Here is a 25,921-nt window from a genome sequence, read left to right on the forward strand (position 1 = left end):
TGTTAGGAGGAATGCCACGTAATTTTCGCCATTTTGGAATCGACCGGTGTTATTAGCAAGTAAACATATGTTGCATTGAGGCTATACAGAGCAGAAAATATCCCAGACAGGTGTACAGACTCAACAAACAGCATGGAACGTCTCCTCGCCGCGTGCTCTTTGATTTTTGTTCTCATTTCCGTAGTTTTCGGAACAGAACTAACATTCGAGCTCCCTGATAGCGAAAAGCAATGTTTCTTTGAGCAAATCGAGAAAGGAGTTCAATCCACGATAGAATTTCAGGTAAAGGTGCAAAGAAATATCAGGAAAATAACAATCTGGGTACTGCTTTCAGGTTTTGTATTTTTGATGGTCATTGACAACTTGAGTTTACAAATGTTTCTGGATTAACCCGACTTTCCTCTGTTCGGATTCATAACCATTACTTCCTTTTCTTCGAAATCATATGGCTTTGTTAGATGTTATCACTATGCATTCATGTCTCCAAAATATTTAATAGTCAGTACGTATCTACTGTATAATAAAAATATATATTTTTAAATACCAAAAATTACTTGTTGTATGTTTGAAATATTTTCACCATATGTTGTTAATTTTTGCCACAGGGGCTCAGTTTTAGTGAAGTTCCTAAGATATAAGATATATTATAAGATATACCGAGCCCCTGTGATTTTCGCACAAAGTACAATTACACAGTTGGATGTTAAAAAATAATTTAGTTCTGCAATTGATCATTACCATTCTATTAAACAGGTTGGGACCAATCGCCCAAATGGGATATGATAGTCCAATTTGGATATGTTGTCCCAAATGGGATATAAATTTGAAGTGCACAAACAATGGAAAAATCTTTTTTTTATCTTGCAAAAAATATGGTAAATCTGCATTAGAATAGATGAAATTAGCTGCAGGACTGTAGCTCCCGGTCTGAAAAATTTCGGATGGACGACCTGGGAGCTACAGTGCCTCCCATAGGAAAAATCTGCAATTTACGGCGCACAAAAAATTGCGCTAATTGTGGACTTATTAACCTGATTTTTACTCAAATTCTGTAAAAATAATTTGTACCATTAAATTCTTCTGCCAATTTACTACTGATATCGTCACTTTACTTGCCTCAGACTTTCTCTTAAACATGATAACCGACCTCGGAAAATGAAGTATGTTAATTTACGTCGAGATCGAGAGTCGCCATTTTTAAATGTAAACAAACTTGCACCACTTTAATTTGCAGGGCTGTGATGGTGTTTAAAAGAATATAAGAGGCAAGTGAAGTGACGATATCTGTAGTAAAATGGCCGAGGAATTTTTTGGGATCAAATATTTGTACAGAATGTGATCGTAAATGAGATTAATCAGTCCAAAATTAGCGCAATTTTTTGTGCGCCGTAAATTGCAGTTTTTTACTATGGGAGGCCCTGTAGCTCCCAGGTCGTCCATCCGAATTTTTTCAGACCGGGAGCTACAGTCCTGCAGCTAAGATGAAATGTGATAACTTTTGTAATCAACTTTATATGTAACAGTAATATTACGGAGATTGATCCCTCAATATATGTCCAAAACTTTTTGGGGATCAATCATACAAACTAAAGGCTTATACATGTTATAGGAGAACTTGCTTACCAAAGTTGATGCATTTGATACACATTAATGTGGATTTATACACAAAATTGCCAAATTTTTTTTTAATAGTTTTTGCACTTTAAATTTATATCTAATTTGGGCCATTAATATCCCGAACAGGCTATTATATCTCATTTTGGCAATTTGGTAAACACGTGGTAAATTACTGTTGAAACACTACAGCCGCCCTTCGGCTTCCCCTATCTTTAAAGAAAATTTAGTGTTCCTAGAAGGACCATAGATTTCTTAAAAATACTCAAATAGAGAGGAGCTTCCATCAGCCACATACAAAACTTATAATCATGATAATCTTGATATAACAATGCATTATATGTCAAAACCCCTAAGAATGTTTCTTCTCGGAAACAGTGACATTCCAAAATGATTTTTTTCTGTGTGTTTCTTAGCTCACCAAGTGACAGCTTGAATTCAAATATATTTCTTAATTCATTACATGCTTTGTTATGGCATACTGGTGTACATTGTACATTTGCCCAGCTGTTACATGTTCATGTTCTGTGTAAATGGACTATTTTGTATGTGTAATCTCCCATTTAAAAATTTTCTCTCTAATTATTGTAATCTTGTATGCCCTCAGGGCCCTAAATTGGAAATAAACTTTTACCGGGGTATTATTTAAAAAATGAAATGCCTTCTTTGTCGAATCACCGAAGAAAGCACTTTACTGTTTATATTTACATCTTTCTTTTAACAAATTGATTGTTAAAAGTAAGTTAAATATAGCTAAATTACTGTTTATGTACATCAGTACGTTAGCCAAAAGAAACAGCCAAATCGTCTTCTGTGAGAATTTGAATCTGACATCATCATGATTATTTCATGCAGTCCATGATTTTTCTTAGGTCACTGTAGGTTCCGACTGACCGATAAACGGGGCGTGTAGACTTCAGTTCTGCAGTTTCTTTAAAGCTATTAATTAACTACAGTTTTCATAAGAAATAAAAGGAATTGTACAGGGTAGATGTAAATATTGTTATATTTGTAAGTTTTTGATTTCGTTACCTTGTCAGGTGATCACGGGGGTCAGTATGTATTATTATGACATATATCTTAGTTTTGATTCCATCGTGTTGTAGGTGATCACGTGGGGGTCAGTATGTTTCATTATGACATATTTCTTAGTTTTGATTCCGTCGTGTTGTAGGTGATCACTGGGGGTCAGTATGTATCATTATGACATATTTCTTAGTTTTGATTCCGTCGTGTTGTAGGTGATCACGGGGGTCAGTATGTATTATTATGACATATTTCTTAGTTTTGATTCCGTCGTGTTGTAGGTGATCACGGGGGTCAGTATGTATTATTATGACATATTTCTTAGTTTTGATTCCGTCGTGTTGTAGGTGATCACTGGGGGTCAGTATGTATCATTATGACATATTTCTTAGTTTTGATTCCGTCGTGTTGTAGGTGATCACGGGGGTCAGTATGTATTATTATGACATATTTCTTAGTTTTGATTCCGTCGTGTTGTAGGTGATCACGGGGGTCAGTATGTATTATTATGACATATTTCTTAGTTTTGATTCCGTCGTGTTGTAGGTGATCACGGGGGTCAGTATGTATTATTATGACATATTTCTTAGTTTTGATTCCGTCGTGTTGTAGGTGATCACGGGGGGTCAGTATGATGTTGATATGGAGCTGTCGGCGCCGAACGGACAGACGCTGTACAAGGATGTCAAGAAGCAATACGACAGCTTTACCTGGACCCCGGACCAGACCGGCGTCTACAAGTTCTGCTTCAGCAACGAGTTCTCCACCTTCTCACACAAAGTGGTCTACTTCGACTTCCAGGTCGGCGAGGAGAAGCCGCTGTTTGATCAGGAAAACAAGCAGGCCACCGCCATGACGATGGTGAGTTAAGATTAACGATTTTAGTTTAATCATAATTAAGTGTAAATGTGCCGGAGGTTTGCCTCTGATAAGAAATGGTGTTCTATTATGGGGAGTTATGGTTTTTATATTAAGGTAGCTGGATGGTCAACAAATTACTATTATATATATTTTAACTTTAGAATTTATATCTTTATAGTGAGCTCTTCATTTACAGGAAATATTTTTAGTCTAAAAAAATAGCCTTGACCATCCAGCCTTCTTAATGCAAACTTGTCAACACTTTGAAAAAATTACTATCATCTCTGTGTTTGAAGTTTTGATCTGCAGGTACTGTGGGTAGTAAAACATTATTATTTAAGTATTTGGAACAAATGATTTTTAGGAATCATGAATTTTTGTGGAGTTGGGCGGGGGGGGGGGGGGGGGGGGGGATATACTAAATCCTTCATAATTAAATTTTCCTATTCTTCTGGTTGAGTAAAATTTGTTCACTTGTAATGCAGGTGAGGACATTTTTGTGGACAAAACATAATGTTGGTTATTTCATGTTATGCATAAATGCAATCTGATTAAAATAAAATCCTTTGATCCACAAAGGACACTACAGTAGCGATCTTCGTGAGCGGATCAAAGGACTTGATTTTAATCAGATTGGCATAAATGTTAAATATTCCCAACCCCCAAAGATACCCTACAAAAAAAAATCATTTACATTCTCTATAAATGTTTGACAGTTTTATGGAATAATAATCAGCATTGTTATGTTTAACAAGTTTTCTCAAGCTGAAGCATGATAACATTTATGTTATTATTAATTAAATATTGTACACAGGGAAACATTTTAACCCCTCTTTTATATTTGGCCCTTTCGACCATATTGTTATCGTGGGAATTTAAGACTGGGCAAATTCCAATGAACCTTATCATTTCTGTTTAAATACAACAATCTATGGGTGAATTTAAGATGGGACGAAACCGTTTGCAATTGAAAAGGAGTGAAAATAACCCTGTATGCAGTAAATTTTCTGGGGAATTTGAATTCCTTGATTCTTTCTAATACATGTCTGTAAATGCAAGAGAAAGGAGGCCAACACTGTGTGAATGGTCAGTAGCATAAGCTTATTTCTGCAAGGTAGACTTGTAGTGCATTTTTTATTTTTTTTTATTTTAATTTTAAAACACTGAACAAACTGTAAATGTACTACATTTGGCTGTGTTTTCTTTTTAATGCTTTTGGCTGTATGCGGCTTCAGCTAAATCAGGTTCATCGCTGAATGCCATGCATATATGTAGAGGAATAGTCACATTCAGAAATATGCTAATTCAATATCAAACCCGCCAAATATAATACGTTTACAGTAATTAGGATTGCTCTTAGAATAGGGGAGGTTTTTGTTTATTATGGCATGTGCACTATTAGTCACAAAGATCATTTTTTTTTTTTTTATTTGATATTTTTATTTAAGATACAGGTACATATAAATGCTTATACAGGGCTATTTTTGTCTCGTTTAATTTTCGCCCTTTTATTCCTGCAAACACTTTTGCTCCGTCCTAATTTTACTGAGACAAAGAAAAATAACAAGGATGAAGGGGCGAAAAATAAAACAGGGGCAAATATTTCCCTGTATACATTGAATTAATAAAACTTGTAAATTCTGTTGAAGTGATTTCATTAACATTGAATGATTGAGCTGAATAAGCTTTTCAGTTTTGGATTTCTAATTTATTGAATTGATAGCATGGCTATAAACTAACTAGAAGTCAATGACGAATGGTAAACTAACTACTACAATATTCTTTTAATATACCAAAAGAATGTGTGATTTTCAAAATCACCTGAAAAATTAGACCTTGTCCATAAAGAGATGGAAATTGTTTGATTTATGTAGAAAATTTGTTCTCACTTTCCTCGTTTTTTGAAATTTTTCATGAAAACTAGGGACTCCAAAGTCCAGTTTCAAAATAGTTTTGAAAATTCACCAAATGTTATCACTTATTGAAGACATCACCATCTTAACAGAGTATAATTTTTCAAACAGAGATATTCTTAGCTGAATTTGATACATTAACAAGGTATTATTTTATTTCGGAATAATTATTTTCCTCGGAATTCACCTTTTTCCTGATGGAATATTTTAATTGGCCCTAATAGCCTTAGTTACATGAAAAAAAAATATAAATCCATGAGATAGTGTGATTTTAGCAGTGGCAGGGGTAATGGAGAAAAATACATGATTTTCTATGCTCTGAATTTATATACCAGTATTTATCTTATTTATTTGTTTTAATTTATTCTATTTATTTGTTTTGTAATTGTTTGTTTGTTCTTTATTTGATAAATTTTCATTTGTATAAATCATATTTGTACGACAAATCTCCTAACATCTTCCGGTAGAAAAGGGGGGGGGGGTTAGTTTTTCACTGAAAAACTAACCCCCTTAGTTTTTCAGTGAAAAGCTAACCCCCCCCCCCCCCCCCCCCCCCCCCCCCCCATTCGCGTAAAAAATCCAGCTGCCTTTCAATTTAGACATTAATATTTGATCTGTAATACGTAAATCATCTCCAAAAGCTGTAAATTCGCCACTATAACATCGTGGATGTTGACTGGAAGCAACACTGCACTCCTCAAATCTAAACTTACAATGAAACGAAGTGAAGTAGCATTTGTATTCGACAATGCTTGGCTAAAACGCGATGGCTACGATCGAGACGTACATAATCCAAACTGCGGTCGCGGCAGTTAAGAAATTCACCGAATTCCGAGTTACAATAAAACATCATAGCTATAAGCTTGACGTTATTTACAAGACAAGTGCCAACAAGACCTGCATCCATTGCCACAGAAGATTTACCGATCAGCGTCACTTCCGTGTTCGTGACGTCATATATTCTGTTTGCACCGAGAGTTGAAATTGATCGGCGGATCATAAGCCTGAAATATCTACGGACTTAAAATTGAATACATCTTATCAGTCCCTGGCGACATGAAAATAAATATAATTTCAGCGGGGTTTACATGCTAAGTGTTTACACATTACTTAAGTAGAAATACTAACGTAACAAGTATATTTTCTCATATTTTACAGGTACATATACTCTAACAGTACGGTATATAAATAACGTATATATCTTGAACAGGTATTTATATGTGTTGTTCAAGTTGTATTCATTAATTTGATTTTTTAATTACCATATTATTTCAGTTTCTGCATGTGATTACAGTACAAGCAGTACGGTTTTTTTACTATACTTTACATGTATACTAGGCATCTCTAACATTATTTAGGAATGATGGACGTTTTGAATGCATGTTTCTTCTTTAGTCAAACTACACAAATAAGCAGTGGTGTGTAGACATGAATAAACGTCTCTCTGTATTTAACCTGTTGGGTTCATCATTTCTTTTAAAAAAATTCCATAATAATCAATATTATTTTAATATCTACTGACAATACTTGAAATACCACGTTTCTATAATATAATGCATTCTTGACGCAGTACGTTGAATCACATAATGCATTAGCGTGATCGTAATATTCATTCATTTTAATTTTATATTTGTAACATGCAGATATTAAAATTTTATTGGAAAAAAACCCACAATGATTTCTATGGAAGTCTGCAATGTACGTTGTTATGAGTTGTGATAGAATTATGGGCTCATTGTAAATCTTCATTTTAATAATCCTTTTTTTATTTCCATAGCTGGAGACATTTCCCATCACCTAAGTAGAATGCTGCGTCAGTGGTCTGGCAGAAACTAAAGAGTTCTCTTCAAAATACTAATTCAAAGTTTTGAAGTTTCAGGATCCGCCCATGAATATTTCTGCCAACTAAAGTGTCGATTTTAGTGTGCAAGTCTTCCAAAACTTCTTCAAACTGACGTATAGCCTACTGTTACGTCACGAAGCTAGAACTGGAGATGTTCAGAGGCATTTGCGAGCACCGGTTGCAGGCAGAGAGAGAGAGAGAGAGAGAGAGAGAGAGAGAGAGAGAGAGAGAGAGAGAGAGAGAGAGAGAATATTAAATGATTTTTATGCATGCATACATTTATTTTCAGAACTATGAAAAAGCATGTTAAACGGCATATATATGTACATACATGTGAATGCATGAAACATACGTACATGACTGAAGATTGAATATTAAATAAAAATTAAATTCACAGGAAACAGATTCGTTGAAAAGGAAAACGCTAGTTGAATTTGGACCCTAAAATAAGTACGTGTATTATGTGCTATGTAGATTCTTAAAAAAGATGAATTTTTACTGGATCTTTCATAAAAAAGAAATCAATCACTTTTAGGTTTATAGTCTTAACATGCTTTTAATAGATTTCAATCCCGTAAACTGCAAATACGCATAAAATCAGATTTCATTTCCATGACATTGTGTGATAAGTGTCATACCGGTCTGACTGTAGCAAATGAGTGATTACCCCACCCCCTTCCTGTCTATAATTAAAAAAAGAATACATTTTTGCCATTCAAAGACACTTAAAACACCTTACACAATAATCGAAGTTTTTTATCCGGGTACTGTTGAAGTCCCTTGCAATGCAAAATCTTCTTGTGAATTTTTTCTATTTAAAAAACAACAACAAAACAAAACATAAGCTTTCATTGAGATTCTTACCTAGACCATCGGTGGGCACCACTTACAACAAGATTTAAATAACGTATTTTTTATTTATGTTCTACCACACTGAGCTGACCTTTTAGGGAAAAAACCTGTCATATTTTAATATTAAACGTATTTTTTACAAAGCAGGCAAATATACCAGGATAAGCAGCTTAAACACTGTAGAAAGCAAATTTAAGGCGTCGGAAACGTCGGGGGGGGGGGGGTGGTCAAGCCAGCCCCCTCCCCCCAACTTTTCTCGCAGCAAACATCATTTTTCTTTAATTTACATATTAAAAAAAATGAAGTATCACGAAGTTGCCCCCCCCCTTTCCAATTTTTTGGGGGAGTATCTATTAGAATTTGAAATGAAAATAAGGAAATTTAAGAGTGATATTGAAGATTGAAGGTATCGGTACCCCTACCCCCCCCCCCCTCCACACACACACATGTCATGATTTGGGGAATTTGCCTTTTTTTCCGTTTTGCTTGTCAAGATTTTTGATGATAGGTCTAGCCCCCTCCCTTTCAATTTGCTTCCGACGCCACTGGAAAGTGACGTGTTGGGATTATTGAATAAGGTAAGAATCCTCTTCACCTGTGGGAAAAGTTTTGCATGTAAACCCAAATTTTTATATTTTATAGAGATTATCAATATGAAATGCAATTTCGATGCACTGTAATTAAAGGCATTTTGTCTAAACTCCTTTATTTGTTAAATCGGTATAAGCTGCAGGTCTGTAGCTTCCGGTCTAAAAACAATTCGGTTGGTGGATCGGAATTTTAAGACCGAAAGTTACAGACCTTCAGATATGTATACCAGTATCACATTGTACCACTGAGGAAAAAAACATTAATTCCACTTTCATCAGTCGGGAACTAGGCTTCGGATTTTTTTGGGTTTGATAGAAATACCTTATTTTTCCCAGTGATACATAAAAATGAAATTATATCATGTGTTTGATTGACAGATAAAGGTCTACCCATTTATTTTTTTAGGGGGGGGGGATATCAACTGTTTAAAATTTATTAAAAGCGGTTTTATACAAGTCTTATAATTATTTTAATAAGATTGATGGTTAAAAAAAGGTCCCTGCTATATTCCAAACACGGGACTTGTGGGTCAGAAGTTACATGTATATATCCATTGTGCTACATAGATGACTGCTAAACTAACCGATAGATGCCGAGTTGAATTTAGGGCGTTTCCTCCCGGGACAGGAGCTGATTTTTTATGAGATTAAACAAAAATTTATATGTCTGACTATCCCAGTTTTGTAACAATGCGAGGTCATTTGAATTTTTGATGTTGTTTCTGGAGGAAGGGGGGGGGGGGAGACCGGGCTTCATTTCAAACGCATGTGTAACTTAAATACAAAGTCTAATAGTATACATGTACCTTGCGGGGTGTACGTGTTTTTTGCTGCTAGTAAATGAAAAGTTGACAAATGGCAAACCGGCAAACATTCGAAATCTTGACCAAAAAAAAAAAAAACCAAAAAACAAAACAAAACAAAACAAAAACATCAAAAAAGGAAAATAAATAAAGCTTTTTATCAAATTACAACTACAACACTTTTCTCGCCATTGTCTTTTGTGGTTTAAAACAGGTGCATCTGGAGTGAACGCTCAATTGTTTTATATATATTAAACATTACACCCAATTTAATTATTCCGATCGGGACTTTTCATTTAGTAATAGAAATTACACCATATTTTAATTTGTGCGACCTAATAAATTCCCAAAGATGAGCAGCTTCAAAACATATTAAATTTTCTTTTCAAAACAAACGTATGAGCTACTAAAGCTTTATTTACTGGTAATACAGGCTATGGAACTTGGTGCACGAGTTGGTAAACAACTCCATCGTCATCGTAACATGGCTGCCTTTTCATTCCAGATTCTTATGGATCGCATTGTTTTCTTTTACAATAATTTTTTGAAATTAAGTACAATGTGCTGAGCTATATTTTTTTAAGCAGAATTAATTTACTGCATTTATTCACTTGTGCTTTACGCACGTCTGTTTAGAGAAAATTTGGACGACACAGACTTCGATGTAGAACGTACAGCTGTTAGATTGGACTGATTCATTTCCGTATAAAATCGCGTCATACAGACATTAAGAACAATAGGTTATTCCAATTAAGATCAGTTCTGACAATTTATTAATTCCTGTGTATTAATTTCCTTCCTGTGTATAGTGATTAGCAGCGTTAAGCCCCCCCCCCCCCACCCACCTCACCTGAGATTTTCTACCCGGTAAAAATGCAACATAATCGCACCTTCGAAGGCCTGTACAAGCATTACGAAGGATCATGCTGTCCGTCAATGTAATGTAAAATTCTTATATAGTGTACACGAATACTGGGACTATGGATAGGAAAGCGCACCTGTCTTTATATGCACGCACAACAAAATTATATATATATTCTTTAAATTTTGATCATGTAACTTGATCAACTTGAGCGTGCACAGATTAATGTTTGAATGCGTACGTATAACGCAGGTTCATCTAAATGTATTTCTTATTGGGGCGGTGAATTTGATCGATAAAGGAGGTGGGGGGGGGGGGGGGGGGTTAAACACAGATCGCTGCTATAAAATTTATTCTTAAAAAAATGGCAAAATTATTGGGGCGGCGTAACGTTAACACATAATAATTAAACTGAGAAATTCAATGAACAATCTACCGATGAGGAAGAAGTCCGCAGTATCCTTTCGATATAAAAACTCCCATGCATACGGTTTATCGCACAGATACGTACACATCACTAGTGTACACATATATAAAGTAGTTGGTGATGCAAAACTGACATGCAATGCTGACATCATTATCAGGTGGAAAGAGAAGAGCATGATGGTGTGTTCGACGAAGACCCAATTGAATCCTCGGTCCTTTCTGAACTTTAAGGATCCGCTCCAGTCGTCAAAAATCCCAAGATGGCTTTATGTTTATGTGATTTATTTATATACAACCCTTTAAAGGTGTGCAGAATTAATCTTTCCGATGAGACTGTTATCTAAATTGTACATGCAATTATTGGTTATTCAGCTATATACCAGTATCTAATAATACACATATATTTATGTATTAGTAAAGTTATGTATATACTAATGTTTGAATGGTTGTCAATGATAGAGCTCTCTAAATAATACAATCCTGGTTTTCTTAAAAGATTAGAAAAAAGCTAACTTTTACATCAAGTCCCCTCTCATATTTGACATTAGAGAGGCAATTTAAGCTGCATATCTGGAAGAAAATAAAATACTTTTGTAGAAGTAAAATAAAATAGAGGATTGATTGGCTGCATGGGTTCGAAGAATTGACTCCCATTATTTTTAGGGGGGGTGGGGGTGGGGGGTCTGAAAGTGAGCTCTCGTGCTTTTTGCCTGCATGACGCAATTGGCCTGACGTCTAGACATCAGGCATATTTAAGGTTTGAAAGTTGCATTCTCCGAAACGGTGCAGACAATGTGAGCTAGCAATATTAATATTTTACGTAAGAAAGATTAATATTTATCATATGGCATATAATTAGCAACAATTAGTATTCAAGTAAACGGGAGGTTCACCATATATAAGTGTAATCCTGGTGGAAGGGGGGGGGGGGGTGTCACCGCTACAAATTGTTGCCTATTGTGCACCCCTGCGAATGTGTTCGGAATGTTTTCTCTATCGTTGTTAAGTATATAATAAATCCAGAGGTTCTCGAATGAAAGTTCACGGGACTTCACCGATATTTGTTCAGTTCCTTTGAAATTTCCAGCGGAAGTATATGTGTTCGGATAATATTCTCAAAATACGTAAGTTCTGGTCGTTTTTCATATTATATCCTACTTTGATTTATGTTAAAACATGAAAATCTTTCAAGATATGGTTTTATTTTTCACAACCTACCGGTTATTCAAATTAAACGATGATATTCAGAATAGAGTTATCGGTCGTGTTGAACCACGTGTAGAGTGGTTGAAAATATAAACATTAGCCTTTAGGTTACTTAAAAAAATCATAGCCATGTTTGATGCTTGTTGTGTGCAATACAATGTTTTTAAAAAAAATAATGGGTGTCTGTTTTGCATAAGAACTAAGTATATCAAGACATTTTCAAGAAACATTCTGCATAAAATAGTATATTATGTTTCACTATTGATGCCTTACTAGGTCAGGAGCGGATGGGAAAAAAAACCCTTAGGGGGGGGGGGGGGTCTCTACTAAGCATGTTAAATGTTGCAACAGCAGAAAAAACTATTGCTTTTTTTTATTGTCACATTTATTTCTAGAATATATTTTATCCACCAATTAATGGAGATAAAGTTTAAAATCAATAAACCTCGAGATTTTAAATTTGATAACAAGTCCCTACTGTAGGCTATAAACAAGAGGCACGATTTTTACTGCGAAAATGAAAGGGTCAATTAAAAACAGGTGGTCTAAAATTTAAATGACAATAACATTCACAGGGATGTTGTATATTATGGTAGAATGTAAGTACGTAGCTGGGCGGAGTTAAGACATTGCCGCTCGTGATTTGAATGAGAGAGAGAGAGAGAGTGAATTGAGTAAATTATAAGTGGTGCCGATGAAGGAATAATCATTAGTTATAAACTTGCAAACAAATTAATTAAGGTCTGTTTATAAAAATTACATATATATCCTATATTGGTATAACTTTAAAGCGTTTTAAAGAACTATTGTGAAAATTTCTTTGGCCGCGCGCCGTCGACAACATGTACATGGATAAGAATGACGTAGCTAACCAACTAAATTTCCTAGCATAGAGTCCGAGAATATGGACATTAAATATTTTGAAATGCGAACGAATGATCATTTATGAACATGATGAATTTAGATGTTGTGTAAAGGAAAGGCAACGCAGGTGGATGCTTAATGGAAAAGTAAAACAATGGCGGACAAATTCGTCCTCAGGTAAAGAATGTTTCAGACTGAGTAACCATGAAGAAAGTTTTATACAAAGTAAATTTACAACCTATGTTTAATTCCAGGAAGATTCGGCAAACTTTCATTAGAGTACTAACGGTAACACTTGTAATAAAAACAGTTTCTTAAATATTCGTAGTCTTCGATGTTTGACATTACCTCCTCACATTATCTATATATAGACATCGTTGTCTTCAAAGTTTCATAAATTAAAAAAGATATACTAGACCTTGATTTGTCACTTTATAACTATTGTTGACAGATAGTTCGCTAATCTGCCTCATCTAGGCTATAATTTACTCCATTAACCAGTTAACTCTCTCTCTCTCTCTCTCTCTCTCTCTCTCTCTCTCTCTCTCTCTCTCTCAAGTTAAGGTCTCAACTCCGCCCAGCTACGATCTGATTGGACAAAGGTCAGTCAAAACATTACGTAGAAACTTTTGTGGAGTTCGCTACTATTAAACGCTTCAATGTAGTTTGCTGTATCATTATCAACAAAAAATAATCAGTTCGGATTAAAATAAATATATATTCTTAAAGCTGGAATATTTTCTGGAGGAACTGATTCGCTGAAGCGGGGCTTGTCTCGATTTTTTGATCAATTGTTTAATATCATTAATTATGAAAAAAAAACTAATTTACATGCACGTGTCATACTAAATGTACATTAAACAATAACTAGTAGTGTGCATCACTATTTTAATTCATACAATTGACTCAAAAAATTCAAAATTCTGTTTCAATACTAAACCAAATGGGCATTTTCGCCCTCTTATTGCCCCATCTTCTTTCTTTGACCCCCCCCCCCCCCCATAGATCCATTGATGGGCTCATTGATGAGTTAATACAAGGCATCGATGATCTAATCCTTTCGGTGAAAGGCAGAGGGTGAAGGTACATGTTAATGGAAGTTCGCGCCATAATAAATTAATATCACATTAGTGGACGAGTCCAAATTGGGATCGTGAGAATACCGCGTGTACCCATGTAGCTTTATTTGAAAACAAAAAAAAATCCTATGGTTGGAAATGACAATCAAAGTACTGAAGAACTGACGGGAGTTGATTTTGTCGATGTTTATTTTAAAATCAATGATATGTTATTTTGCATGACAAGTACATGTAGTTTCTAATTTGAATTACGTACATTTTTATAATATGAATTTTTCGACAAGAAGGTCGAGAAACCCCCATATGAATCATGTTAAATAACATTTAAAGATAAAATAAATTCAATCAAACTATGTATCAGTGATAGAAATATTTCTCGAAAATTGTATGGATCCATGCAATATTGAACTCTAGTCTCGTTCAACCAAACGCTCGGCTGACACCGTAAATCTCCGACAAGGGTTTACGGAGACAGCCGAGCGTCGAGTTGAACGAGACTATATTGAACTCTGGCGTAGGAATACATACGACTACAAAAAATATTTAAATTGTTCGTACCATGCATCTAAAATCTGACTATTTTCAAGGTATTTATAAATAGGTTTCCTTGAAAAACAATGCTTTACCATACATTACATCGAATTCATCAATTATTTTCAAGAACTAAGTTATGTCAGCAGCAATGATTTGTGCTAAGGTCCAAACACTGTTTCACTTTCAGTTTGTCTGCGTGACTGCATAGGAGAGTTGATTAAAATCAACTCCCAAAAATGGCCTTTGGTTTTGCATCTTTATTTAGCAAATAAAATTTGAATTTTGTCTGTTTTCTCTTCTGCTGTCAAGCCTACAATTTTTTGATACATGAACAATCCTAAAATAATTTGAAATAATAAAATTCTAAAAATCTATGTTTGTTTATTCACCAATTAAAGGGTCATCAAGGGGCATACACATTCAACAACAATATAATCATGATTATAATAAATAGCGGTTGAAATATGTGGAAAGAATGCCCAGATCCACATTACAAGCTTATAGTCAAATTATAGTACTGTATATTTTCGCCCTTATTCAGTTGCAAACGGTTTCGCCCCGTCTTGAAATCGCCCGCCCAAAGTTATGCTTAAAGAGACTGAGATATTTTGAGACATTTGAATTCGCCTAGTCTTAAATTCGCCCGCTGACAACGGGGGCGAAATGGGCGAAAATAAAACAGGGCGAATATTTCCATATATTGTAGTACGTGCACTAGATGAAAAAAATAAATGTATTTAAATTGATTCTTGATTATACACGTTCCATTTATGAACAGCAGCGAAAATTAAAAAAATATATATTTTTTAAAAGATAGCCTAATTTGTACATCTTTCCTATGAAACAATTTTCATTTGTCAGGCAAGCTTTTTGGAAAGCTACATGTATTACTTGTTTAAAAAATAATTGTTTTTTTTAATGGCATTCTCCCCCCCCCCCCTCTCTCTCTCTCTCTCTCATTTTCTGTGCAAAACAGTATCCATAATATTTATGTTTTCTGTAATTTTAATTCAGTCGATCTTCTTTCATGTTCACTGTAGCTTTATATAAAGTTTATGAGGAACGTAAAGTATCTAAATAAAAACCCTTGGCTAGCAAAGATTATCTTCCTCGTGCATGGGGGAATCACAGTCATTATTATAATTCTGAAAATAAATGTACACACGCATAAAAATCATTGACTCTCTCTCTCTCTCTCTTTCTCTCTCCTCTCTCTCTCTCTCTGTCTCTCTCTCTCTCTCTGCAACCGGTGATCTTTAATATTCAATCTTATTCAGTCATGTACGTATGTTTCATGCATTCACATGTATGTACATATATATGCCGTTTAACATGCTTTATCATAGTTCTGAAAATAAATGTATGCATGCATAAAAATCATTTAATATTTTCTCTCTCTCTCTCTCTCTCTCTATCTCTCTCTCTCTCTCTCTCTCTCTCTCTCTCTGCCTGCAACCGGTGCTCGCAATGCCTCTGAACATCTCCAGTTCTAGCTTCGTGACGTAACAGTAGGCTATACGTCAGTTTGAAGAAGTTTTGGAAGACTTGCACACTAAAATCGACACTTTAGTTGGCAGAAATATTCATGGGCGGATCCTGAAACTTCAAAACTTTGAATTAGTATTTTGAAGAGAACTCTTTAGTTTCTGCCAGACCACTGACGCAGCATCTTACTTAGGTGATGGGAAATGTCTCCAGCTATATAAATTTAAAAAAAAGGAATATTAAAATGAAGATTTACAATGAGCCCATAATTCTATCACAACTCATAACAACGTACATCGCAGACTTCCATAGAAATCATTGTGGGTTTTTTTTCAATATAAATTTCATATCTGCATGTTACAAATATAAAATTAAAATGAATGAATATTACGATCACGCTAATGCATTGTGTGATTCAACGTACTGCGTCAAGAATGCATTATATTAGAAACGTGGTATTTCAAGTATTGTCAGTAGATATTAAAATAATATTGATTATTATGGATTTTTTTTAAAAGAAATGATGAACCCAACAGGTTAAATACAGAGAGACGTTTATTCATGTCTACACACCACTGCTTATTTGTGTAGTTTGACTAAAGAAGAAACATGCATTCAAAACGTCCATCATTCCTATAATGTTAGAGATGCCTATTATACATGTAAAGTATAGTAAAAAAACCGTACTGCTTGTACTGTAATCACATGCAGAAACTGAAATAATATGGTAATTAAAAAATCAAATTAATGAATACAACTTGAACAACACATATAAATACCTGTTCAAGATATTTACGTTATTTATATACCGTACTGTTAGAGTATATGTACCTGTAAAATATGAGAAAATATACTTGTTACGTTAGTATTTCTACTTAAGTAATGTGTAAACACTTAGCATGTAAACCCCGCTGAAATTATATTTATTTTCATGTCGCCAGGGACTGATAAGATGTATTCAATTTTAAGTCCGTAGATATTTCAGGCTTATGATCCGCCGATCAATTTCAACTCTCGGTGAAAACAGAATATATGACGTCACGAACACGGAAGTGACGCGGATCGGTAAATCTTCTGTGGCAATGGATGCAGTGCTTGTTGGAACTTGTCTTGTAAATAACGTCAAGCTTATAGCTATGATGTTTTATTGTAACACGGAATTCGGTGAATTTCTTAACTGCCGCGACCGCAGTTTGGATTATGTACGTCTCGATCGTAGCCATCGCGTTTTAGCCAAGCATTGTCGAATACAAAGGCTACTTCACTTCGTTTCATTGTAAGTTTAGATTTGAGGAGTGCAGTGTTGCTTCCAGTCAACATCCACGATGTTATAGTGGCGAATTTACAGCTTTTGGAGATGATTTACGTATTACAGATCAAATATTAATGTCTAAATCGAAAGGCAGCTGGATTTTTTACGCGAATGGGGGGGGGGGGTTAGCTTTTCACTGAAAAACTAAGGGGGTTAGTTTTTCAGTGAAAAACTAACCCCCCCCCCTTTTCTACCGGAAGATGTTAGGAGATTTGTCGTACAAATATGATTTATACAAATGAAAATTTATCAAATAAAGAACAAACAAACAATTACAAAACAAATAAATAGAATAAATTAAAACAAATAAATAAGATAAATACTGGTATATAAATTCAGAGCATAGAAAATCATGTATTTTTCTCCATTACCCCTGCCACTGCTAAAATCACACTATCTCATGGATTTATATTTTTTTTCATGTAACTAAGGCTATTAGGGCTAATTAAAATATTCCATCAGGAAAAAGGTGAATTCCGAGGAAAATAATTATTCCGAAATAAAATAATACCTTGTTCATTATGTATTATCAGCCACCAATCAGTCCAGTACTTTGATTGTATTAGAGTTTGCACTGCCCCTCACTGATAAAACTGTTATTTTCTGACATTTCACTGTAGGAAAGGACTATGGTGAGTTGTCAAGTCACGGTGTTGTGCATGGGCGGATCTAGTGCAAAATCTAGAGCAAAATTCAAATTTCTTTAAATTACATTACAAAATTACCCCAAATATGCCTCAGACACCCCCCTCCCCCCGCCAAACTCAAATAACTGTTGGAACCTCCCCCCCCCCCCCCCCCCTTGAAAAACTTTCTAGATCCGCACATGTGTGGTGTGTGTGTGTGTAGCTATATATTTATAACACTCTTCCATTTTAATACACAATTTGATAATATTCCATTTTCCTCAAACCATCTAAACAAGAGTTATTGTTCCTGAATGCTCGCTTTTGGCCATTTTTGGAGTTTTAATGCGAACCCAAGAGACAGCAGTCTCTGTCGGTAAATTGATGCATCTTTTTTTGTCCTTCAATTGACAAGAGTACATCACTAAAATCTAAACAATTGATGCCATGACTGTAATATTTATAATATGTGATGGTAAAAAGATTATATTCAATGTTAATTAAATTTTTCCACCCTTGAAACTTGGTCCCAGGACCCCAGTGCATAATTTTTGAGGCTCCAATATTCTTTTATCATCCATTAGATACCTATGTACATGTAGTTGTTTATTTAGTTTTCACTGTCACAATCTTCTGGTGACAGTGTTGTGTATTGATCTTTAAATTACAAAAAAACTTGTAAAACTTGAAAAAGAACTCAACTTTCGTCAATGTAGATATACAGTGTATATCATTTGATGTCCTTTGGGGATTATTATATCTAACGCCTTTCTGACTTGTTCATGCAGGAGTTATGTTTCTTATATTGCAAGAGTTATCTCTCTTTAACTTACTGGATTTGTCTCTGTAAACCAGTACCATGTGTACTGGTCATAAAACTGTGAACTACATATCAATTATGGTATTAATATAACTTTCCCTCACCGTGATTGAAGTGAACTGATTTCAAGTCTTTATATAACACACTTATAATTGAGTTTGTTTCTCTAATAAGTTGCTCAATCGTTTAGTCTAGTCACTCTCTGTTGTTGCTCTCTTACTAACAATTAATATTTGCCAAGATTTGCAGATGTGGAAGTTTGTATCGTTTAGCATATCTTATTAATATAAATAGCCTCAGCAAATGTTAAAAATGGATATTTATATGAATTTGATATTATGAATTCACTGCAACTGCATGTCTTAATTTACACAACTGCAAAATTAATGCAATAGCTTGGTTATGCATTAGCAACTTAACCTGCACGTATATTTTTATATTGAAAGGAAATGCATGGAATTTTTTTAAGTTTGCTTTTTTCCACGTTTCACTTTGCTTATTTTATTAATTTTTTTGATGAAAGTTTGTGTATGCCAGTCTTACTATCAAAGGTTTCTTTTGTGTGAAATTGCAAAAATATAAAATCGTGAATGCGGAAATTTTAAAGTATAGTTTTAAATTCTCAGAAAATGATTGGGAGATTTTAAAATCCAACAAAGGTGATTCTCGTGATTTTATGCAGATATTAATTCCTCGCATTCAATTAGGAATATATACAGTCAACCAGTGCAGCCCGATAATAGTACACTGTCTGTTCATTTCAGCCTCAAACCCTTCCAGGCCTTATCCTTTCAGTTGCTAATTGTTTCAGCCCTAATTTTTTAATTGTTTCAGCTTCTTGTTATTTTCCTCTTTCTAGTCATTAAATTCCCAAAAATCAGTGGTTAATCACTTTTGAATCAATGATTTGAATTAATTTAAGGTGAAATAATAATATTGGATATAAACTAGAAAAATGCAAAGAAGGCAAAGAAAAGATAAGTTAATGATATGAACAGAAAATTTAGGTTTGTTTATTAAAACTAGAGGGGACTTAGACCAGCTGCAACAGAATTAACTGCATGTTCATCCTATTTCTGTTGCACTCAATGTCACTATGTTAACCTTGAGATCATCTTGGGCCAGCATTAAAATTCCATTTATTTGATGTACTCCAATCCACATAAGTTTCAGAGATGGGTAAAGCAGGCAGATATATTTTTAAGATTATCTTGCAAATTGATATTCGAAACAAAAATATCAAACTAAAAATTTATTGATTTTATCATGTAGACTGGGACAGCTATATAAGGAGACAAATTTAATATTTATTTCAATACGGCATATAGCATGTAATCTAAATTTGTTTTGATAATGTCATAAAAAATGTATTTCCTGCCAGTTGCAAATAAATAAATGTAAGATGAAAAGTAATGAGAAAATTCAAATGATCAGGTCAGAGTACATCAACAGATCATTTTAATGTTGGCCCTGTGGTTGTGTGTCTCTTGCATGTAATGGATATAGTCTACCTCGTGGTATATGGGTCTTTGTATTTTTTCTAACTTCAGATGGAAAACTCGGCTGTAAACATTCACGAAGACTTGAAGTCAGTTCTCGATTATCAGACCCACCATAAACTCCGCGAGGCCCAGGGCCGAAGCTTCGCCGAGGATCTGAACGACCGCGTGTTCTATTGGTCGCTGGGCCAGTCCATTATAATTCTGATGATAGGGGTCGGACAGGTTTTAATTCTCCGGAGTTTCTTCACGGACAAACGAGGATCGAAACCATAACTGTAGTGGAAAAATAGAGTTTATTTAAATTGTGTAATTGTATGTGTGTTTCTGTGAGAGAGAGAGAGAGTACAATGGTTTCAGAATGGTTATATCAAAAAAGTCCTTTTTGTTATATTTTTTAACGAATGAAAGATTTAGTGACTGTGAATATGTTTGAATGACATTGCTTATTACATTGAGGTTAAATATCACTCAGAGAGAGAGAGAGAGAGAGAGAGAGAGAGAGAGAGAGAGAGAGAGAGAGAGAGATAAAGTGAAAGAAAGAAAGTGAATCACTCAGCCTATGAAGGAAAATCTTCCACAAAGACTGAGACATCGGTTTTGCTCAAGCTGTAAAAGGCAAGTGTCATCTCTCCTTGGGTGTTTCATTTTGTACAACATCATCAGTGTTACAGCGAATATTGCAGGAAAGTGTTCAACTCACAAAAAATGCTGAAAATCAGTTTGGATTTTTTTGTCTACAAAAAGTGATGCATTCAAAGCAATGACAATTACAGTCATTTTGTTTGTAATGTTATCCCAACACTGTTTTAGAATTTTGATGTTACAGTGAAAGAAACTGTAGGTATAAAACTGTATTGTTACCATGGTTAGGACATATATATGCTTTTGCAGTTTTTGACAAAAACTTACAAATATATTATTGTTTGTATTTAATGGTTTTAATGTCTCAAATAACAACAGTCTGTACAGAACATTTCCACTGAGTCAATCTGTATATATACACTGTGTACAGGTTTATTCTTGCCCATGCTTTTTTCTTCCTTCCTTTTTTTTTTGCACTTTACAATTGCAAATGGTTTTGCCCCTTCTGTAATTCCCCAGACGGAATAGTGCTTGTATCATAGATTCTCCTTCTTATTAACAAAGTAGTAAAATAAATGTGAATTTTCCCAGTCATAAATTTGTCCACTGACAAAGAGGATGAACGGGATAATAATAAAATGGGAACAAATATTTCCATTTGTACAGTATAATGATTTATATTTATTGAATTGGAAAAGTAACAATTTAACGAAATCCAACATAGAAAATGTAGGACCGACTCTCTGATCAAAATAAGTTTGGTTAAAAAGATTGATAGTGGTGTAACAATATGTTATGTAAAAGAAAATTTCCTGACTTAGATAAGTAAAATGTGACACTACCTGTACATGTATATAATTGGTGTGTTTTGTATTGTGTATATATACAACAATGAGTTTGTGTATGTTTCTTTTATCAGTGAAGTCTTATTAACTCTGGTTGCTATGTTTAGAATTAACAAGGATTAAGTTAATTAAGGAAAGTTTTTTTACATATTTATTTATGTATCATTTAAAAGTGTACATTAATATGTCATTGTTAATATTCATAATGGCACAAAAAAGAAAGAGAAAAATAGAGAAATACTTTTCTTTGAGCTCTAACATGTTCAACTTCATAAAGGAAACATTATGATAATAGTTTTATATTTTCATTCTGAAATAAATACTGTTAACCAACATTTATTTGCAGCGACTTTATTTCGCGATTAACTACCAATAAACTTGTTCGCAACAACTAATGTTCGTAACCAAGCCTTATCCAGACCTGTATTTGTTATAACAACCATACGATAAAGACTGGTTTGTGGCGAGAAATATTCGCGACGATGAGGCTCTCGTGAACCTCGCGAAAATTTCTCGAACGCGAATATAAGTTGGTTTACAGTATTATCAGTAAAGAATGTTAAATTGAATTGAATTAAAAAAAGAATTTGTAAAGCCTTATTGTTCATAGTACTTCGCTTCAGCCAGGATGTTTTTTTGTAGCAGGGCCACTTTAAACATAGTATTATAGTGCTACTTGGTACTTCTTGTCAAATACAGCATATGTCAGCTAGAAAAAAGTATACCTCAACATTCATCCTATCACAAGGACAAACTGTCTGGAATTTAGTTCTTTTTTTTTCTTTCCTACGTTACATTTTGTTCTTTTCTAATATTAGATTGTGTCATCAATTAAAAAAACATTGAGTGAGTAATATGATTTTTGTTTGTTTGGTCAAATGAAATTACTGGTACTCAAAGAATTTAACAAGACACACAAGTTAATTTTACTTGAAATGTCGTATTATAACAATGATCTACATAAAGGAATGCTTATTTTATTTTGTTCAAAAGTTTCACTGTTGTATTTTTTTCATTGTGGTTTGTCCTATGCTGTAATTAAAATGTCATTTGAAGCAGTCCCACACATTTTTGATATTTTCATTTCAACCTCAATTAGCTAAGTTCTTGTAGTATCTCTGTAGACAATTTGTACTGTAAAGAAACTTAAGGTACATGTACCTCACTTCACCTAGACTTATACTTTGACACTATGTCACAAGATGGTGATTTCAGTCCTTTTGTTTAAATATCATGGAAGCTCAGTGGTTAAAGTATCGGGCTTGTCACCTGCAGGTCATGAGTTCAAATCCGCCCCGGGCTTTTGTTCACATTTACTGAATTTAAGTTTAGAAAATACAAGTTTTTTAACAAACTTGCAGATTATTTTCTTCGTCTAATTGACTTATATACTTCTTATCAGTCATGTTACCTATCATAATCAAGTTAATTTTCTGCTGATTTGAGAAACTATTTCAATGTTAATTGAGCCTTAAAACTATAAATTAAAATATGATTGTAATAGAATTATACTTGATTGGCTTAAATGAGGGACTATATATATATGTGTGTATACAATATACATCCCTGCTTAAGGTGGTATGGTGCCCCTTCATATTGTGACGTACTTCGGATCGAAATAAACAATAACATGAAGCATAATTTGATAAACCTTTTGTTTCCCAAAATTGTTGCCTTAGAGCGTATCGCAATGTGTTAGAGTGTTTAACTACAAATCTGTATTTAGGTCATTAGTTCAAATCCCGCTGGACCTTTTATAATTTTTACCTTACCAAATAATTTTAAAACATAATTTTTAATCAAATATATTGTGAAATTTGAAAACGGTGAAAATATTTTGATTATAACGGATTTTTGATTATTATGGACGCAATTTAATTATCTGTTGATATGATAGTTCCTAAATCAATTAAAACCCCTTAAATAAGACTGGAGGGTCAACAGATTGACCATTTGATCTTCCTATAATTTTAAAAAACTAATTGCCAAGAGATTAACTATTATCTGGTACTGAAAAACACCCATATATTCTTTAGATTTTAAAAGTAATTTCTTGCCTTTTGATATGGGGCTCTTCTTTTAAAGGAGATTAATAAAGTTAAAAAATGGCCACGGTCATCGAGCCCTCTTAAACTGTACTATAGAGCATCACGTGCATGTATTGTAGTGGAAGGGTTTGTGGTACTATTAACCTTGAAAGAAAAGCGGTGGTACTATAAATATTTTAACCATTTTACTGAAATGATTGAAAGAAAAGTGATTGGAGTGTGTATGCCCCTGAACTAAACGCAGAAATTTAGAGCTAAAAGTATATATCTGGTAAAATATACATGTAGTGATAAAAACGTTTCTGTATATCTTTTCTCAACCAAAAGACAATTTTAAAAAACTGCTAACAGCACGATTGATAACAATTTTTCACAATGTCCGTTCTCCCCTCAGATGGAATCGGCCACAGAAGACATCCACTCTTCTCTCAATGACGTCATAGACTCCCAGACTCACTTCAAGCTGCGCGAGGCGACCGGAAGGATCTTCGCCGAGGACCTCCACGCACGCGTGAACTACTGGTCGATTGGCGAGACTTTGATTATCCTGATGATCGGGCTCGGCCAGGTGTTTATTTTAAGGAGTTTCTTCACAGACAAGAAGACGAGTGGGATGCCAATACACTCTTAGTTCTCTCTGATGAAATAGGGGAGTTAATGCTGGTCGTATGTGAAACTTTAACAAAGATATATTGCTTTAACGGGGGAAATGAAACGGAAGAAATAAAAGGATCCAATTAAACAGTAAATTTTTATAATTTTAACGACTTGTAAAGACCAATTCACACTTTACAATACAAAAGTTACGTCCCTTGGCCGCCATCTTTGGAGAAAAGTCATAAATTTTACACAATAAGCCTTTGTAGTCTAGAGGTTTGTAACTCTTTCATTTGACATTAGAATTCCATGTCCGGTGTGTATATTGATTGCCAAAGGTTGAAGAAACCCAATCATTAAACAGTGAAGGTTTAAATTCAATTTAAAGAAATTTCAATACAAGACATAACTATTTGGTAGCATGTTTGGATCTCTTGTCTTTTTAGTTGACCATACCAAGGAGACAACTTGATTCATTTTTGCAAAGTGTGGATTGGTCTGTGGAATGTTACATGTATTTTGAAGTTTCTCACAGGAATCGTATATGTGTCAATGAAAGGTTTACTATTATAGTTAAAGGTTGATTCGTTCGATCAGAACTCTGTTTTTTCACTTTATACATGTAATTCCAAGTATCGCAATATTTCACTATTACTATGAACATGTTCATGTTCTGTACCCCGCTTATATTAAAATTAAGCTGGCTTGTGTTTGTTTCGTATTCTTTTTTTCATTTTTGGTGGGAAGGGGTTAGTTTGGGTATAGTGATGGCGATGTGTCTTCACTTATCATTTAACATATACACGTAATTTATTATTTAATGCATCTTGTTATTTAGAAATTGAGTTAAAAAAATAAATGTTTATTTTCTGTTAAAGAAATTCAAAATGAAACGGAAGTTGTGCATATGAGTCAAATTATTAAAAAATTATGTGTTCATACATTTATATTACCCGTTTTATTGTTAATACATGTTTCATTTATCTTCTATTAAAGGGGCATGGTCACGATTTTGGTCAAATTTTATTTTTCTGTCTTTATTATTTACAATGCTTTAGAAATGTATTTCTTATTATGAAATTAAATTTGGATGACAGTCAACGAGTTTTAAGCAAGATGCAGGGCATACAATTTTCCGTCATGTATTAACAAGGCTCCTGCCCTGTTTCTATTTACATAGGTTAAATATACCTGTAAAAAATCTTTTTCAAGCTGATTTGTCTATTTTCGTATCATTTTAAGCATAAATAAACAGTTCCTAACAATGAACACATTCAGTTGAGGTCTTAAACTAGAGTTTTCACTTCAACAGTTAAAATGTAAAAAAACGCTTTGTTTACATAGCGAAGAAACTCGCTTATAAATCAACAAATGACACTCAAATTTTGGTTGCCTGTTAAAAATGCCTCACTGAAGCATTGTAAACATTAAAATCAAAAAACTAGTTTTTTACCAAAATCGTGACCATGTCCCTTTAACCTAGTGTTGTGAGTTTAAGCCAAATCAGTGATTGTGTTCAATGACAATGTTTGTTATAGCGAACGAAAATCGAAAAAATCATATGATCAAAGAATTTGTATCCGTTAGTTCATGAAACATACACTGAAATAAGTATTTTATAACAATTTCTG

General features: G+C 34.0%; 1 protein-coding gene across 2 annotated transcripts; it reads left to right on the forward strand.

The window, feature by feature from the left end:
* On the forward strand, positions 1–25,000 carry LOC128170942 (transmembrane emp24 domain-containing protein 7-like). Of its 2 annotated transcripts, none has more exons than XM_052836723.1 (3): positions 1–282; positions 3,253–3,501; positions 24,088–25,000. In XM_052836723.1, exons 1-3 carry the CDS (start codon positions 133–135, stop codon positions 24,322–24,324), a joined length of 636 nt encoding a protein of 211 aa, XP_052692683.1. In that variant the 5' UTR covers positions 1–132; the 3' UTR covers positions 24,325–25,000. The 2 variants fall into 2 exon arrangements, with proteins under 2 accessions (XP_052692683.1, XP_052692684.1); XM_052836724.1 differs by lacking the exon at positions 24,088–25,000 and adding an exon at positions 20,267–22,709.
* The last annotated feature ends 921 nt before the right edge of the window (positions 25,001–25,921 follow it).

Source organism: Crassostrea angulata, chromosome 2 (assembly GCF_025612915.1).
Source record: "Crassostrea angulata isolate pt1a10 chromosome 2, ASM2561291v2, whole genome shotgun sequence".
Lineage (NCBI taxonomy): Eukaryota > Metazoa > Mollusca > Bivalvia > Ostreida > Ostreidae > Magallana > Magallana angulata.